This window comes from Bombus vancouverensis, chromosome 4 (genome assembly GCF_051014615.1).
Source record: "Bombus vancouverensis nearcticus chromosome 4, iyBomVanc1_principal, whole genome shotgun sequence".
Lineage (NCBI taxonomy): Eukaryota > Metazoa > Arthropoda > Insecta > Hymenoptera > Apidae > Bombus > Bombus vancouverensis.
Genome location: NC_134914.1, coordinates 6186361 through 6204925, shown reverse-complemented (window position 1 = coordinate 6204925; position 18565 = coordinate 6186361). Strand labels below are relative to the sequence as shown.

General features: G+C 38.2%; 2 protein-coding genes across 2 annotated transcripts; one reads left to right on the top strand and one right to left on the bottom strand.

Moving 5' to 3' along the window:
• Positions 1-266: 266 nt before the first annotated feature.
• Positions 267-4493, bottom strand: fd102C (forkhead domain 102C). Its single transcript, XM_033334212.2, has one exon. The coding sequence runs from the start codon at positions 4191-4193 to the stop codon at positions 2976-2978; it is 1218 nt and encodes a 405-aa protein (XP_033190103.1). The 5' UTR covers positions 4194-4493; the 3' UTR covers positions 267-2975.
• Positions 4494-4741: 248 nt separating this feature from the next.
• Positions 4742-18448, top strand: LOC117156911 (putative mitochondrial import inner membrane translocase subunit Tim17 1). The gene is made up of 3 exons (XM_033334425.2): positions 4742-4912; positions 17681-17966; positions 18249-18448. Exons 1-3 carry the CDS (start codon positions 4742-4744, stop codon positions 18446-18448), a joined length of 657 nt encoding a protein of 218 aa, XP_033190316.2.
• Positions 18449-18565: the final 117 nt, after the last annotated feature.

Genomic DNA, 18565 nt, shown 5'->3' with positions numbered 1-18565 from the left:
CCGCCGAATTAAACTGGAATCAATTTAACTTTCTTACAAAGGAAAGATCCAAATTTCTCAAATGTTCTCTTGCGTTAGCGAAATTCAAATTCGAAATTTGTTTTAACGAACACTTGTTTCCTCCTAAAAAAGTTATCAACCTAGGACCTTAACCATACAGTCCTGTACAGATTTCCTTTTTTGCTTAGAACTAAAAATTGTCCAATCACGTTAAAAATGCGGCAGGTGAAGAATAAAACGAATCGAGAATTCATGGGAACAGAAACTTTATTCAGCTTCAATTGCATCGAGATGCGGCAGTTCCGCGCTGAGAATCAAGAGAGACAGATCGACCACGTATCTGTGTTACTTAAGGAAATCTTTAAAAAACCGTCTATATTTCTTTCCATTTAGTCATTTGCCATTTTTCATTTACGAACGAATCGTAAGAACCGCGATCTATCTGTCTATCATGGTTCGTGTTCGTGTATGTTCAATTTATATTTATTCGCGTCTGCATGTGTTTGTGTTTGTTTGTATGTTAATTGTGATACATCTCAATTATACGTAGGCACGTATACATAGGTACATATACATACATACAGAAGGGGCGAGAAGTTGCACAGAATAATATTCTTCATATATCGTGTATATCGTTCGAGACGATATATGGATTATAATAAAGACGAGACTATCGGTAAACCTTCGAACGTTCGTATATTACACTTTGAACAGGCGGGTCTGCTTTTCAGTCTGATGTAATGCCCCACATTGGAATTTCATAGTTACGGAAAAACGTATGAAATTACGTATAGAGACACATTATCTTCTATTTTGCGGCATCCTCCTTCTATTTACACAAATTCCTTAGTTCCCAAGCTAGAATTCCACTATCAACGCAAATATTCATAATTAATGGACGTTCGTTATTATCCTTGCATTTTGAGAAGTTTTTTGATAATTTTACCCTCTATGACAATGAACTCTAGCTTAACGAGAAGATTTTAAGAGTGAAAGTGAAATTTATGCAACGTTTAAATTAAATATTTGATTTAAAAATACTTTTATAATTAATCGCGGCGTTTACCATAAATACCACGTAGTTTTATATCGACTGATAAAAATATATGATTAACATACTCATTAATTTAATAAAAAGAATTCAGGTCTCACAATTTTACAGAAAAGGTGAGAAGTACTGAAACTTTTGAGTGACTTTAACGCATATCTATAAGGAAGTAAGTACGATATCTTTTAATCGTCCATCTTGATGTTCATTCGCGAATAATGGAATTCTAAGCTCAAAATCTCCGACTACACGTATTCTTATACATTTATATTTATATAGTACACATAGACTCTCCCCTAACACGTGTTGCATGATACGTGGATTCAAGTACCGGACTCGAACTGAAAGATACATCGTGATTCGTACCGGAAGCGACGGGACATCAGTTCGAACAGCCAATTAATGGAGAAGTGGGAAATTCGTTCGTTTTATCCAAAAATACGCGAAAATAACATATTGCGCGCATACTTCCAAGTAAACAAAAACGGTCATACATATATTTACAAAGACAATTAGATAAATATTAATCTAATTACAAGGTGAAGGATCGAATTGGCATAGTCGAAGGAACAAAAACAATTACGCAATTTGGCACGACTAATTAGCACCAGCTTATTTTAACGATGCACATTGGACCAAAATCGAAATTTCATGGCTTAGATTCTTGGAGCATAGAATTAAAATAATTTTGGATCTTTATACTAACTAATTTTATGCTCTAAAAATAAATTGGATTTACTCGAGCCAGAATCTTAAAATATATAACATACTCGGGTGAAATAATTCCAAATTTTTCTACTAATGACTCTTGTACGTTGAAAAGATATTGGAGTAGGGATTTTTTAATGAATTTTATTATCACACTCAACACTCGAGAGTTGAATAACGATATAACTTTAAAATCAGACAATTCAAAATTTAATTAATTCTGTAAATTTTTGTTCTCTGGATTAAATATCTTTAATTATTGCTTCTTTATAGATAACTAAAATTTATCCTACGGACTAAAATGATTAATTTTCTATCCTTTGGTTTATTTTTAACTTATCAAAATTTATTAATACAAAGATCATTAAATTTATTGGAAAATCGCCCTAAAGAATCTGTAAACTAAAGATTATTACTAAATTATGGATTTTTATTCATTTATGTAAAATTTTAAAGTGCAAAAATATAAATAATACATTAATACACAAAAATATACAATGTATCGAAAATAAAAATATAATTTTAGTTTATATTTTAAATTTTCTAATATTTTCTAATTTTTTATGGATAAAACAAATATCTATTTCAGTTCTATACTTCGTGTACAGCAGAACTTCGATTATTCGAACATCACGACTAATGAAAAATTTAGGAATGGTCCCTGACAACAGAGATTGCAAAACGAAAATAGAAAATGGATAAAATTATGACACTTCTATTCGCAAGCTTTTATTTCTATCTAATATCAACATTCATAAAATAATTACTGAAGTGAAACATAATCGTAATCAAGTAAATAATTCTCCCTGACATGAAAATAAAGTTATTCGATTATGCGAACAGTATAAATTAGCAGTAAGTTCAAATAATCAAGGCGCTGCTGTATTCCTGGAAATAACGAACTTGCATAAAAATCCACAATTCACAGTCCACAATCGTTTCCTTTCTTGTATCATCTAGTTAAATTTTATTCTAAATTTCGTTCGTGGACCACTGTGCCTCAAACCTTCCCAAATACCAACCCTTCAAACAATATAAAAAAAGGCCAAAAGCCGTCCATCAAAAGAATTCCCGACCTCTTATCCATCACCTCTTTATCCACCTCTACACGTCGCTTACTCCCAGCATCGTTCACCTTCACAATCCTCCAACCACCTCGAACAGTCTGCGATTAGTCTCGAACCAGAAATAACTCGAGTAATAAACGCGAAATCTTCCATTAAACGTTGGACCCATTGCTGGAGGTCGCCGGCACGTAATAATTCCTCGCTTGCAGATGGCTCTGAATATGAAGTCCCGAAATCTGCCCACTCTGAATGCCCTGGTTGGACCAGTGACCAGCCGTCGAGATGACCTTAGCCTCAGGACTGGCCGACGGCGTGTTGGGCGACGGCAGAGTATTTGTCTCAGCCACAACATCCACATCAACATCCTCCTCATCCTGATCAGGCTCCTGAAGATCATGTAACTCATCCTCACTGCAACTAAACCTCCTTGCCTTCTGTGGCCTGAGATCGGACTCTATCTGATGCTGGTCATCAGGCGCAAGGAGACTCGCGACGTCGAACTGTCTCTTCCTCGAAGGTTGAAAAGTCGATGACTGCCTCAGAGTTTGACTCTGGAACGTTTGTTGCTGTTGTTGTTGCTGTTGATGGTGTGGATGATGGTGATGTGGCGTCCAGATTCCCGGCATGGGCTGAGAAGCCACTGGGGGTCCTAAAGTAGCTGGAGGAGGTGGTGTGGCTGGTAACGGAGGTGGGCTTGGACTATCTGGCTCCTCGTCGACGGCTAAACCCATGTGCCTTCTCACCTTCCTTTGAGCCTTGCGCCTCCTGAAATCTCCCCGTCGAAAGTCTTCTAGATTCGCTGGATGTATGGCCCAATAATGACCTTTTCCATTAGCACTTCTTCCTGATTTAACGAAACAGTCGTTCAGTGACAAATTGTGTCTTATTGAGTTCCTCCAGCCTGGTCCTCGTGTTCTAAAGTAAGGATAGTGTTCTAATATATGTTGGTAGATGTCCGATAGCACGAGTTTTTTCTCTGGCGAAGACAAGATCGCCATAGCGATAAGGCCAATGTAACTATGTTGAGGTTTGGGCTCTTCCGGTATACGCTGATGATGAGGATGAAGAAGAGCCATGGACAGAGCTAACCGACTGGGATATCCGGCAGCAGCCGCTGCAGCCGGATATAATGGTAGCGGCGCAGGAAATCCTGGACCCATCCCTAAATGTGTTGGAGCACTGGATGGAGGATGCCCCACGCCTGGATGTTGGGGATGCAGCTGCTGAGCCAGCCTCAGTCTCTCAGCCATTGCGTAATGGTACAATTGAAGTCTATAGTGTTCCAGTCCAGGCAAGAAGCCTGTCATGGGGTTGCCCAGACCGACGGCTAGAGGCTCCTTGGCCGGCGGTGGGCTCTCGTTGCTGCACATGGTTGTTTCTTGAGAAACCAATTGTCTAGGAGCCTAGATCACTACCACAATCATGAAACTTCACAGTCTTCATTCAGTGTCTTAATAACAATTCATATGTCGATAACGGGAATTCTTATGAAATATCTTTACATTTAATAGGTGTCACTGGTACGATAGTTCGTAATGTCGCAAGCACGAATGAATTTTGAGCTTGAGTTCGACGAAGCACAGTGGTATTGGAGCAAGTGAAAAACGAAATTAGAGATCGGTACGGAGTGTGGATCGATCGCGGCCGATGTTTTCCATAGGTTTTCAGGCTGTTTGTCACGATGCGCTCCGAGCGACCGACTGGTCATGATTTACGATTCGGCCGTCTGCCAGGAGAGCACCGATGGCTTCTCCCCACTAGGTGCTGGGGGAGAGACGACAAGCTCCGCCCGTTTACCCGGAATAGAGTGCGGGCTTTGTATGCCGAGACCTGAACCCGTGAAACGATCCTCCGACCAATAAGCACAGAGAGGACGGTCGAAGATGGAACCCTCTGCCATCCCGCCACACCTACCACCATGGATATTGATCCTGAGCTTCGTATCTGTTGCGGGAGCGGCGGCGCGACTCGCCGATGCTGCCCGGTTCTCTTATCTTTCGATACGAAGCTCGATATCATTGCCGGCGATCGAAGTCCAGCTGGAGAGACAAGACGATGTGTTTTGAGTAGCAAAGGACCCAAGTATGGGGTAAGTATACTTCCGGTTATTACACTGTCCTCCTTTGTTCCTTATTACATACCGCCGTTCTGACTGGTGACACTCTTGACACGAAATTCACTCAAGACAGCCGTCAAGATTTATTTGATATTATTATGGTCCAAAACAAAGAAAGAATTTCAACAGGAACCACGCATATTATTTCATTGATAAAGTTGTAAGTTGGAATAATGTCTTGTTAATGATAAAAGAAGGAAGAAAGAAACTATAATTAGCTTTGTAGCGACATGATTAATTCATGTAATAGATATTGTAGCCAGTACTGTACCATGAATATGTTACACATTTTAGCGTACTGTACGCGTTCCCTGCAATTTTGCGATTTTAAATTTTTCATAAATTCGTAAAAATCCGCGGTCTAGTTACGATATATTGTGCGGATGAGCAACGAAGTTTTGTTGTACGATTATGTCGTGGGAAAAGGTTTCGGTTTGGATGAAATTATGTGAGTGACTGGTATTGTGATAGATTTTTACTATACAAGGAATTTAGGTTGTAGCATGAAACTAATGTACGATGTGATTCTATCGTTATTGCGAATTAAAGAAAACTACAGGTGTAAAACAAATATAATTGCTTCAACTAAGTTCATAAAAATATGAATTTGTATAAATTTCCACAGTCTGATTATAATTTTCGACTTGTCGAAATTTGTCAACTTTTTACATTTGCTATGAAAAACTACCGAATATTATCGTAATTATAATCAGCTGCATGAAATTGTAATAAATGTTTTTATATGGTTCTTAAAACTGTAGTAGAAACTAAGATAGTTTCTAAACCAAGAACATTTCTTATAGGTACGGAAGTACCTACCTGTTCAGAAACACTTTCTTCCCTTCACACGTTGTTACTTCCGTTCCTTTAGAACGGATCTGAACACGTAACATTCTTTACTTATGTATTAATTTTCATACTCAACTAGGGAGTGTTTCATTACACAATTCTTACTAATGGCAAAGGTACTTTTTTTCTTTCCTCCGTAATTGTAACAAAAAGTCGAGTCTGTAAGTAATCACTCGAAGTTGATTTTGCTGCGTAATATTGTAATAATATATTTGCACCATGTAATATTAATGTAAATTAACAAATGAATTGCGAAAATATTAAATAATAAATAGTAATAATTATAGTAAATAAGCTGTTGCGAATGAGTATATGACGACTGCACTGTAGTCTTCTATTTTTGTTACTTCATGTTCATTGTGAAGACATTTGATAAATACAATTATGATTACATAATTTGTTTCGTACCTAAGTGAAAAACTGATAGATCTAGAATTTGATGAATACGATTACGTATGTGTTTCCCATACTTAATGTTAGTTAAAATTTTGTTAGGTATCACTTTTGGAATATAATATAAAGCGAAGAATCTATTTAGATGATAACTTTTCACACCACTGTACGTGCAGATAACAACGATTCCATATTATATGAAATGTATTCGTATATTTATGATTGCTGAATATCCGAGAGGGTACCTACTTGTATACCGTGACGAACAAATTTTAATCGATTCCCGTATTCCCCGCAGAGAAATCATTGCTTCATAACTTCGACCAAACTTCCAACTTCCAAATCACCTATTTAGTCACTGTGTTAGGTACCTAATTCAAAAAGGGGAGGGCCACTTTTCAGAATTCCCTCCATTTACCCGTAGCAACGAACACGGTCCCTCATTCACAGAGTCCTTTTCGTCTTTACATACGAACGTTACAACAAAAGACACAGAACTAGAGAGAGAGAAAGAGAGAGAGAGAGAGAGAGAGAGAGAAAGAAAGAAAAAGAGAGAGAGGCGCAGAAAGAGAGAGAAAAATGAACCGGTACGCGCATTTATATGGAGGCGCCGCCCTGCAACTATTTGTAAGCATCCGCCATGCTGGTTTCATATCTGCCGTTTCGGCTTGCACAAAAACACTATTTTTCACGAGCGGCCCAGCTGCAATATGGCGCGTTTACAGAACACGCTGACACGGCGTGCATCGACTCCGATTGCAATTGTTGCGTTTCATTGCAAATAACAGTTTCGCGCCCCTCCGCGACCCTCGTTTCACCCTTCTGCCCCCTTCACTGCCCCCTACCTGTTCATGATTCGTTGATATCGCCCCTACTACTGTCGCGTTCCCGCGTTCTTCCGTTTCCATGTATCGTCCACGGAAATACCGACTCGTGTCAATTGGAAGCAACATATGCATCGAATGAAATCGGAATTTAACGAAGAATGGTCATTCGTTCAAACAGCGAACTGTCACCGTTTACCTTCGCGACAAAACCTACTTCACGAAAGGAAGAATTTGTTAACAAATCCAACATCCCATTTATCTCATCCCGATGTTCCAGTAACTCTATATTAGGACCGATCAGATACGATTGTGAAATAGGAGTCATTCAAGTGTCCTTATTGCTATTTTCGCGGCAAAAAAACTCGTTCGGATAAAATCTCAAGGCAGTAGCCAAGGAAACAGTATCATTTGTCGTGAAGAAAGCAACGGTGGCCACACGAAACCTGCTGTCAAAACACAATAAAACGAGAGACGATCCACGAAAGAAGATCGCCGCTCGATTTTTGCCCTTGCTTCAGCTCCAACTCGCGCGATACGTATGTGAACAATTCTTATGCGCGCGCGCGCGTGTATGTGTGTTAGCTAAGTGTACATATAGCAAGCATCGGCTGAATGTATATAGATACCGGTCCATTGTGTAGCGTGGCTAAAATGCTCTTCTCGCGGCGAATAATGGCGATAATTGTGACGAAATGGAGCGTCATTGTGGGAAAAAAGGTACTGTAACGATCGAGGCCGGGTAAGTGGCAGATGTATGGCGCTCGATTGACAGCTTCTCCCATTTCTTTCCTCGCGGTTGTTGCCGATTCGTGTTCTTCCTTTAATTTATTTTTTCCGCATAGAGTATGTTGGTACTTTTCTAGGGCGATATTTAAGTCAGCATTCTTTCGATAAGTATTTCTATTTATTTCGAAATAAGCGTATGTTGGAACTATTGCAAATCAGATACGAATAACATAATACAGAATACAAATATTAAAAAGGTTCAAACATTGAGCTTACGAAAATTTCCGCATAAAATTACATTAGACATTACGAAGCTTTCTTTTCCTTAATAAAACTAAAAGCGAATAAATTGTGTAACATTTTAATAATATGTACTTGATGTAACCTTGATGCGTCAGAAAATTTCGTAATCTAATGTCTTTGTTGTAATATTTTATATTTCAAGGATGTATTTAACTGACTGCATAAGAATGTCGTTCTCCTTTATAGTGCTATAATACAAGTATCATAAATACCTATTTTTCTCTTCATCTTGGACAATTTCCAAATAAATCAATAAAATATATCATTTAAAATCTGGGATATAATGGAACACGATTTGGGACAATGAATTTTATCGTTCGATAGTGAACTATTTGTAACTTCGTCAAACCACGTAAGTCGTTAATCTCTGCTTTGCCAATACTCCAGGTATGTAATCCAGCGGCAGAACAGATAGATACTGAGTAACTTCGATGGCAAGGTTAATAAATGTCGTGGTAGAGAGGCGACCAAGCAACTTCGAGGCATGGGCGGTCGAGTTTCGTGTAGCCGGACTGCACAAGGTATCTGTTAGTTTTGATGCTTCAAAATACGCTCCTAATCGGTTTTCAAACTCCCTCTAAACGCTCGCGAAAACGTAGGATCCGATAAACCAAACTTGAAGATTTCCAGGCAACGGAAACGAGCTTTTGAAATCGTTGAGAATCCAAATAACAACGCGTGAATTAAATTCAATACATAGTATTCTACTTAGAATTGAAAGTATAGTTAGTGTATCATTCTAACTAAACTACGAATTTTTACTACGAATTCGTGTTTCTGTGAATAAAAGAAATGGAATGTAAATAATACTAAACTTTAAATAGTTTACATACCATTGCGATACCAGTCAGATTGGCTAACAGAACGCATCAAACTCACGAAACAGTTATATGTATTTGTTGGAAAACTAGAAAATATTATAGATGAATTATGTTTTCATGATTCGTTCAACTTGATATTTTCTACGGTAAAGCAAGTATACCAGCAATTTTATTAAAAAGTGTTTGTTCAAAGTTTCACTAAAAACAGGAGATGTTCTAGCACTTTTGAATGTCTCGAGGCAAGCAGATATTTCACAAAGCTATACTAGGTACAACTTCCTCCTTAAACTCCCATTTTCCATCTCATCCTCCTCGCAACCCATTCAATTCTCCCGAACAATATTCCAATTCCCTTTAACGTCTTATAACTACAGATATTATTTCCCATACAACCACCATCCTCCCTTCGCATAATTAACTTCACCTCCTCTCACATCCTCCATTCCGTTGAAAATCCTACTCTGAACCAAATCGAGCGACACCAGCAACATTTCTGCGGCTGCACGCGTGCTCAGACACGGCTCAGGAGTAGCACCACGCATCCATTAAATTCACTCCAGCACACCACGCAAAGAGAAAGAGCATTTAACAACGGTGCTTTATGCATATTCTAACGAGCTTGCAATCAACTGGTATTAAACATTAGCAGGGCTTCTGGCCTCGTCCCCCGTGACGCCCTTTATAACGAGAGAGAGAGAGAGAGAGAGAGAGAACCATCCTAGAAAATGAAGAACCATATAGAGAATACAGGATGTTTCAGTATTGATGATACAGATATAAGACAGGGGTAGTTCTATATAAAAGGTAAGTCGAAGATGTAGAATAGTTTTTTTCACTTGACGTTTCGTTTTCGAGAAAATCAAGTTTGAAAGCATACTTATACTTGACTAGTTCCGGACTGGATAGAAATGAATAATTGAGAAGAGGCTACTCTTCCGGTGAAAGTAAGTCTAACAAGGTAGAATCAAACGTTTCATAGGACGCTTCGTTTACGAAGAGAATGAAATTTGAAAATTAATCAGGTATAATTCTGTGTCAATTCTTAGCTAAACACGTCTAAACTCTATTATCTTGAAAATGAAGCTCCAAACGGGAGAATGTTACTCCACGTTTTTCGCCTATTTTGGCATTTAGAACAACCTCCTGCCAATTAGTCAAGTTTATTCAATTTTCAGCCTCGCGGCACAGGGCAGGTGAACTTTACATTTACATATACATTTACATTGCACACATATCCATACAACGATCCGTTCGTCTCTCTTGTCTTTCCGCACCTAATAAGCTCTCGTCGATTATGCACTATTACCCATATCCAAATTCCCTTGCACTAAATAAATTTTCAAATTCGATTTTCTCGACAACGAAGCGCCGTATGAAGAAATTGTATTCTATTTCTTCGGTGTATTTCTTCACGTTGAGTTGGCCCCTTGTCGATTCTACGACGATTACTGGAACACCCTGTGTACCGAAGAGAAAAGGAAGAGAGAAAACGGTACAAGAGGCGAAGAGAAACACGATAGAACCTTGTGGAGAAGAGAGAAGGTCCATTAGCTTTGACGCTGGCTCTCAAAGGGATGCTACCGTTTTAGTGACGTGTACCATCCTGTTTCCTAAGCATCCCTTTTACATTGCGCGACGTTATTGCACCGAGATAGGAAAATATCGTTTCAGGGAACGCTGCGCTCGCTGTCTCGCTCTCTGCTTAAATATTCATAATTTATAAACTCTATCGTGCTAGTCCCGTCGGGGGCTTCCCTGTTTCCCAGCATGAGATTTCACGAGATTCTTGGATCTTCTTTCGGGGATAATGTAGGTAAATGGTTATGTGGCAAATTGTGACAAGTTGTATGGGAGTTTAATGGATTTTGAAGTGTTTTACTCGTAACATGTTATATCTAATGTATACGTGGTATATATATGGGTGTGTGTGTTACATGTTATATTATACATATATCAACCGCGGATTTTTATCCGTTTAGAGAAAATTTGAAGGTAGAAAAATGCACATGTTGTGCAAAGATACATCAAATATTTGAAGTATAGTACCGTTTATAGGACTTGGCACGTGAAATAATGCCTTGCACAACTTAAAAATATGAATTTACATAAATCTGTAGTCTAATTATACACATCGGAACGTATCTGCCGCTTTGTAACGAATCCTTCTATAATATCATTTTTAATCTCTGCAGCCCAACCCAATCTCCGAAAGAAATTTCATCTGTTAAAATCCTTTAACCCTTCAACGATCAATACAGATATTTACCAAACAACTTGAAGAAAGCGAAACTGCCAGCACGTGTACTCGAAAAATCCCGAAAGAAACGCTATTAACATCGATTAGTAGTTCGTTTTCAAGGCGTGAAACTGTCGAGAGTGAAGCACTCGAGAACACGGAGTACCCTCGAGAAGGCGATGACGCGCGCAACGATGAAATAACGAATCGCCACTTGAAAGCGGAAGCGAAAGAAGAAGGGAATCGCTCCACGGGATGCCATTTCTGTTTACATCTGTGGCCTTTCGAGATTTAACGAGACGTGATAGACGTGATAGAGTTTTCGAGGGTGAATGCTTCAAGGAAAGAATAAAGTTTCTGGTCAAATTTAAACGTTACACTCAAAATATTTGGAAAATGATTATTTAATGATATGGAGAAAGCCTTCTCAAACTTTGCGAAATTCGAAAATTATTATTTTAAATTACGATAATACGTGAAGGTTTTCGCTATCAAGTCAATCGATAGAGGTATCCTATACAAAATAGCACGCTCTCAGTCGAATCACACACAAGAAGAGTGTCATAACCATCCTTCACCGACCAAATTACGAAGATAAAAGAGTAAAATTTTCATAATCAGTCGTACTGTTGCCTCTGTAACATCCTTACAGTGACAATTCGAACAACGCGTTTTTCGAAATATCCCACTTTCTGAATCGAACGTCGGATAAACATAAATATGTATAAAGTTTCGAAAGTATTCTATATATGAACACTATTTCTCAAATGTAGCACTGTAAGAGGTGAAAATGCACGATACAAGTGTTGATGGCTTCCACAGTTCACCAGGCTGCCCATAGTACTATACCAACATTACAATTCAAAGACTGCTTCCTCGACAATCAGCCCAACGCCATAGAACTCAAACGTTCGAAGAGGCCACAAAAGTATGGCAAATTCGAGAGTCATCGGAACGCGTGCAGCGCAAATTAAGTATCGGGCCACAGGCCCTTTGTGGTTCGAAAAAGAGGCGCGTAAGGGACACGGGCGAAGAGAATGGAGGGGAAGAACAGAAGAAGGTGGCCGGTTCCTCTTTTCACGCGGCAACTCCACGCCCATCGTTTCACGCGACAATGGTCAGTGTCCCGCGACAAAGGCTAAACACCCAAAATATTGCCGAAAATCCTACTATTCCCTCCGATGGACATTGCCATACTAACAGAAAGAGTAGACGGGTGCAGTGGTCCGGCTAAATATCTCGAAATTTAATCTGTTCCCCTTCCTCTAATCCTGTTACACGGCCAAGCGGTCACGTTTCAGTGGACATCGTCGACAACGAAATCAAGAAGGTGGTTCGAGAGATCTCGAGGACTTCCGCTTGGGCTGTGGCGCGCCCCCGCGCGAAAATTTTGATTTAAACGTGGTCGGAGGTGTTGGTTCGTCCCCCTTTTTGCATTTTAACTGATTCAAATTTTAAGTTTCTCGGATCAGCGGAAACAAAGCGTAAAAAGGGTTCCAAAAAAATTCATCGCCCGTTAATAACATAAATAAAATTTGTTCCTTCTTATTTGCAAATTTCATATGATTAGCTCGCGGATGTTTATACATTTCTGGAAAACTAGAAGGTGCGAAATTATATAGAATATTGGAAGTACAGCGACAAGCGTAATATTTGAAGGCTTAAGTTTGTATAAAAACGTGCGTTATCTAAGAAATGGTTAAAACCATCGTACGATATCTTCCACATACTAATTCTAAATAACCACGCAACAAAATCTCTTATTAAATTCAAAAAATTCTCCTAGTAGCGTGCAATCCTAGCAATTTCTAATTATCCCGAAATTATTTCCAAGACTATCCGCAAGAAACTAATACTCATCTGTAGAGTAGCAATCATTTTCAATTTGAAGACGACGGTAATTTGCTTTCATTTCCAAGCATGACATATTCATCTTTACATGAGGTTGTTGCTCCGCAGAGGAAACCCATAACCATCCACAACTAATTTTAAAAAAAGCCAGCGACCATTTAGCGACTACTTTTCACTCTGTCGAAATGTTTGTCAATAATAATTTATTGCAAAATACGTACAAAAAGGCTACAGCGAATCATTAAGTTTCTCTTTTGAATTCGTTTTTAGTTTACGCTCATTTCGAAGAAATTTAATAGATATAATATTGATTACGCAATTTGTTTCATAAAAAAGAAAAAGTTACTTTATAGACTTAGAACCTTAAGCAACACAGTTTTGTACTCAGCTTCCATATTATCTTCATTTCAAACAAAATGTGCGTAGCCCTGATTCTGTGAAACGAAGAGCTGCTTATTCGAAAGAATCATGACACCGTCGGCGTAGATACACGTTATTATTAGTGGACCAGACCCAGGAACACAATGGCATTCAGAACGATCTGAAACATAGACAGGGTTGTGGACGGCTGTTGCAACAAGTCGAGTGTTTTCCTAGGTTCTCTAAATACGGACCATAGCAGAGGCTTCAGTTAGTGAACCGTGTCAACGTACATAGCCAAAGTCTGTAGAAAATAACAATTTCATGGCCCGCCACGAGTTTCACGTAACATTGTTAAAAATAATGCTAATTAACAATCGTTTTTTAAAAATGTAGGTCGTTAAAAATAAACGATATCAATTGACAGTCACTCTCGAAATAGAGCCTGTTCGAAATAATATTAATCTCAAGACACGAATTATTTCTACTAAGAGCGTTTGATAACAGAACTCGACATATTATTACAGTCGACATAAATACTAGGATGGACGATTAGCTATCAAAAAGATCGATGCAAGGGATTTGAAAAAATCACGGTTCTTTCCGATCGACAATCAAGAATACAAGATCAAAGCCACTCTACCGTCATGGTTAACGTCCAAATGTCGCCAACGTCAGCGAAGTTTCGAATGAATATTTTAGGGTAACCGCTGTCGATGGGATCCCGTTGATGTTGCAACCCTCCCGATGTTGTTCCCGCAAAGAGCATTTGTGTAATCTATCAGTACGTCCAGGAGTTTCGGGGATGAAACCCCTTTGTCGTTCGTGCGAGGTGCTTAAGCGGTTGGTTAAGTTAGAAATGGGGTGCCGTGTCTCCACACACGTAAATCACGAAGCGAATTATTGTTTCACATGATTTCCCATCGATTCCTTAATTAAACGTCTCTCTGTTGTGTTATAATTAATATCACAATATTAATATTTACGGTAAAACCTTTAAATCTTATGTCAAGATCTTTATCACGGAGAGTCTAGAGCACAGAACAGAATTATATTTTAGTAATCAAACGTAAATTATTACAGTCATCGATAATGTAACGATACTACTTATAGGATTGATATAGGTCTCAGTAAAAAAAGTTTGCGTTTTCTATTATTCTCGATATCTTCATCGATAACCTCGTGCTCGTCCACACAAATCCACCAGTCATTTAATCGCTAATACTTCATGTTATACCTAATACTTCAATCTCATATTCCATTACAAAGAATACTATGCGTGGTTTGGCCGCACCCCGCGATACGACCGTTTACACGTACATATTTAACGTTACGTCGCGACTCGTCACAAGGACCCCTTTCAGTTTCCATTATGGAGAACGATTAACAAAACAGGGGATCCCCTTTGTTGCCGACTCCGGCCACGGAGACAACCACCACGCCACGCGACAGCTGTCCGATAATATCGATGTCTCTCGATCTTGATATCCCGATGTCTACTGCAAATTATTATTCCTTATTGTCATATAGATTCCTTTGTTCGTTATCCCTTATAGATTCTTATTGTTAGCTTCATCCTTTTTCGGAATTCGTTGGTTGTTTCGCGATTTTTCATTTCTGTTGTGAAATGGAATATTCTTATATTCGTTTGCACATAAGAATTTGTATACTTTTGTACGAGAAGCATTGAAACTGAACTAGGAATTTTTATAAAAAGAACAGTAGATAGTACTAGTATGTATAGCGATCGGATAACAGGATGCGTGTAATATTTACGTTTTTCTCGCAAAAGATAAGAAAAAGAAAAATAAACGAAAGTAAGTGAATTGAAATATTTGTATAAATTTATCTTATTACATAGAAATAATTCGAAAATGCATTTCTATGCGAGCATTCCGATGCAAAGTTATGATTGAAGAGCAGCGGTACAAATGACGTCAAAATACGAAAAATTCGTGGAAACAGTTGGCATGTGAAGGTTGATGGTAAGGTGCTTATGCTCTTCAGGTTGGTGTTTCGTACAAAAGTGTAGGGTAGGTAGACTTTACGCAGAAGCGGATTGGATTAGGATTTGGCAGAAAGGGTAGCAGAGGAGGAGGTCGAACCCAATTTGCATGCCATAAACCACGTCGGCTCGTGAGATTCAATTTGAAAAAGAGTAGCGGAAAGCCTGGCCATGCACGCGCACATGTACTGCGCTTTCCTTCTTCGGACAATCCTTATTCTATATATCTACTTGAAATTGTAGCGAAATTTTGAATTGTGAAACGATTAAATTAATTGGGTGTTTCAAATAGATAAGTTTTGCGTATGTACTGTATGTATATGTACTATGCTTTTTTCACGTATCTTCAGATAACTTTAAATGATCTTCTTCGGTCTTTACCGAAATTAAAACGAATTAATTGTTGGTCAATATTAACTATAGCTCATACATATCTCGTTTTATCGTTGAAAGAGAAAGTCCAGTCGAATTACGTTGATAAGTTAAGGACAATATTACGAATCAAGAATAATTATTTACGAAAGCAACTGGAGGGAAGCGACACCGAAAAGAATACTTATACGTACAGATGTACGAACATGTGTTTCGCGGCGTTAAATACGCGGTAACACTCGATGGATTTATTCAGTCTGTCATTGGACCCCGTGGCGACATGAAACTGCACACTTATTTCTCGTGTTACACCCACGTACCATTGGGTAATCATCGTATAATAGCCGAATAATCATTTGTACGAGAAGGGTCGCCACGATGAACGCTAGTCGGATAAATAAGAACCGAGGCCGGAGGCTAAGAGACCAATATGGCCACCTTAAACGCGCAACCCCGAGTGTCTAACCCCACTGAGATGTTTATTATTCACTTAGGATGCTCACGTATTATTTGTTCCCTGCTGAGCTTTTACCAAACTTAACCCCTTCGTTGAGTAAGCCAAGTTCTACCGAACAAGTGTTACGTGAAAATATTATGGCTCATAAAAGTATTCGGGCACTTGTTATCAGATAGCGGATTTTTGCAGGAATACATAGAATATGCAAAACTATATAAAACATTCAAAGTATAGGTAACGCTTGTTATAACGTTTAATGGATAAAACAAATTTCATCTGCTTATCATGGGAAGGTTTACGATGACTACAAAAGATGTCGACACGTCGTTGTATTTATTGTAACATTTACGTACTAATTAATTAGGTCAAAGTATATTAAATTCCATATTGTTTGGTAGAACTTTCATATAACAAAGAAAGATTTTATGAAAATGAAATATAGGACCTGATGCTGTCTACGTATCTTCAACTCTACATTAACATGTATATAATATTAATATATAATATAATAATATTATTATTATCATTATTATTATATTAATATTATATATATATATATATGTATATGCAAATTAATAGCCGATAGAAATTGATAACATTCATTAATAGTTTCAAGTGATTTACGATAGTAGCCTAACTTCACGATAATCTTGTAAAAATATTTTACAATTATATTAATACTCTTTTTACAATCATTATAAGAAGACTTGTGAATAGACTTTGGTTTATAATACGTAGCGTTACAGACGTAATCAAGGTAAAACCATGAGCGATAAATTTATGAAGAAATATTGTTAAGAATAGTACTGATCGGTTATGCTTACCATTATTGTCTCAAAGACAACTTGTAAGTAATTGACAACATGGAATATAATCGCGAACCGTGTCCCTGGAGAATAGTGGACGATTGCGGAGGTGCCTTCACCATGGGCGCCATTTGTGGCACACTTTTTCAAGTAAGTCATTTATACATATACAGTTGCTCACTGACTATTTAAACCCTTACCACAGGATTCTTATACGTGTATATTATGCGTGTGGTATATAATATATCCTGAAATTTCATTAACAGTATTATGAGTCATTACCGACGTGATTATTAGCAGAATTTAAAACCAGTTTGAAAATGTAGTGTAAAAATGAATGAAAATATATTTAAGGACAGTAGAAAAGAAAAGAAAGAAAAGGTAAAAGAGGAATTATAAAACATTACAAACACGAAAGAGGAGGAGGGTTAACGCAATGCTTTTTTGTTTATATTTTCCTTGTCTTTCGCTACATTTGATGAAATTCTAAAAATATAAACTACACATTTCTAGATACAAGTATACTATTATTTTCGTTTAAAGAATCAAAGCACGCATCGATTAATCTATACAAAACCTTGTATAAATCTATTTAAAAGAATAACTGCAACCTTAAAATCTTTAAAGCGCGGTCGCTTCTAGAATGGATATATGTGTTACTTTTGTTCATTTAATTTTGTCCAATGATGCATGCGGTATACCAACTGAGAGCTAATCATTTTTCTCTTCGAGCAGAGCGCCATCGGTTTCCGAAACGCACCATCGGGATTCCAACGACGCCTCCACGGCGGCCTAACGACAGTAAAAAACCGTGTTCCTCAAATCTCCGGCAACTTTGCTGTTTGGGGCGGCCTTTTCTCTGCTATCGAGTGCACCTTGATCCGCTGTCGTCGTAAAGAAGACCCGTGGAATTCCATATTAAGCGGAGCGCTGACTGGAGGCGTTTTGGCCGCGAGAACCGGATTTGTATCGATGATAGGCAGCGCTACCGTTGGTGGCATCTTCTTAGCTCTCGTTGAAGGCAAGCATCGCAATCATTATAATCTAAATTAGCCATTAACGGTGGAAAATTACCGTAGTGCGAACATCACACTTATACCGTAGAGAAAGAAACACTCCGCTCGAAAGAAATACAAAGTATTTCATTTTCATTTCTATCTATCTATCATCTTTACGGTAGCTTAGCCGATATTCTGCCACTTAAACCGCTATTTTCCATTTAAACGAAAATTAACATTTACTCGATGATGTTCTCGTAAAAATTGTAAAAATAATCGTCACGTTTTATCTTTGATTCCGAAAGGATTCGGAATAATGGCGACGCGACTTCACGCAGATTCTTTTGCTCAACACATGCAGATGTACGAAATGGAGAATCTTCCGGAGTTCACCGGACTTGCGCCGAAAGCGAGGATAAGTTTCACTGGCGCGCCGATTAACGCGGATGTGCCGATGCAGATGAATGGTAATAGCGTGGAGGTTGATATGATCAAAGGTAGATGAGAACTTTTCTTAAGCTTCTTTATTTTCTATTGTATTTTTTAAGAGTGTTTTTAGAGGTTTGGCAGTGAGGTATATAGTGGTTATGTATTTGTACAAATTGTATTTGCATCTTGCGAA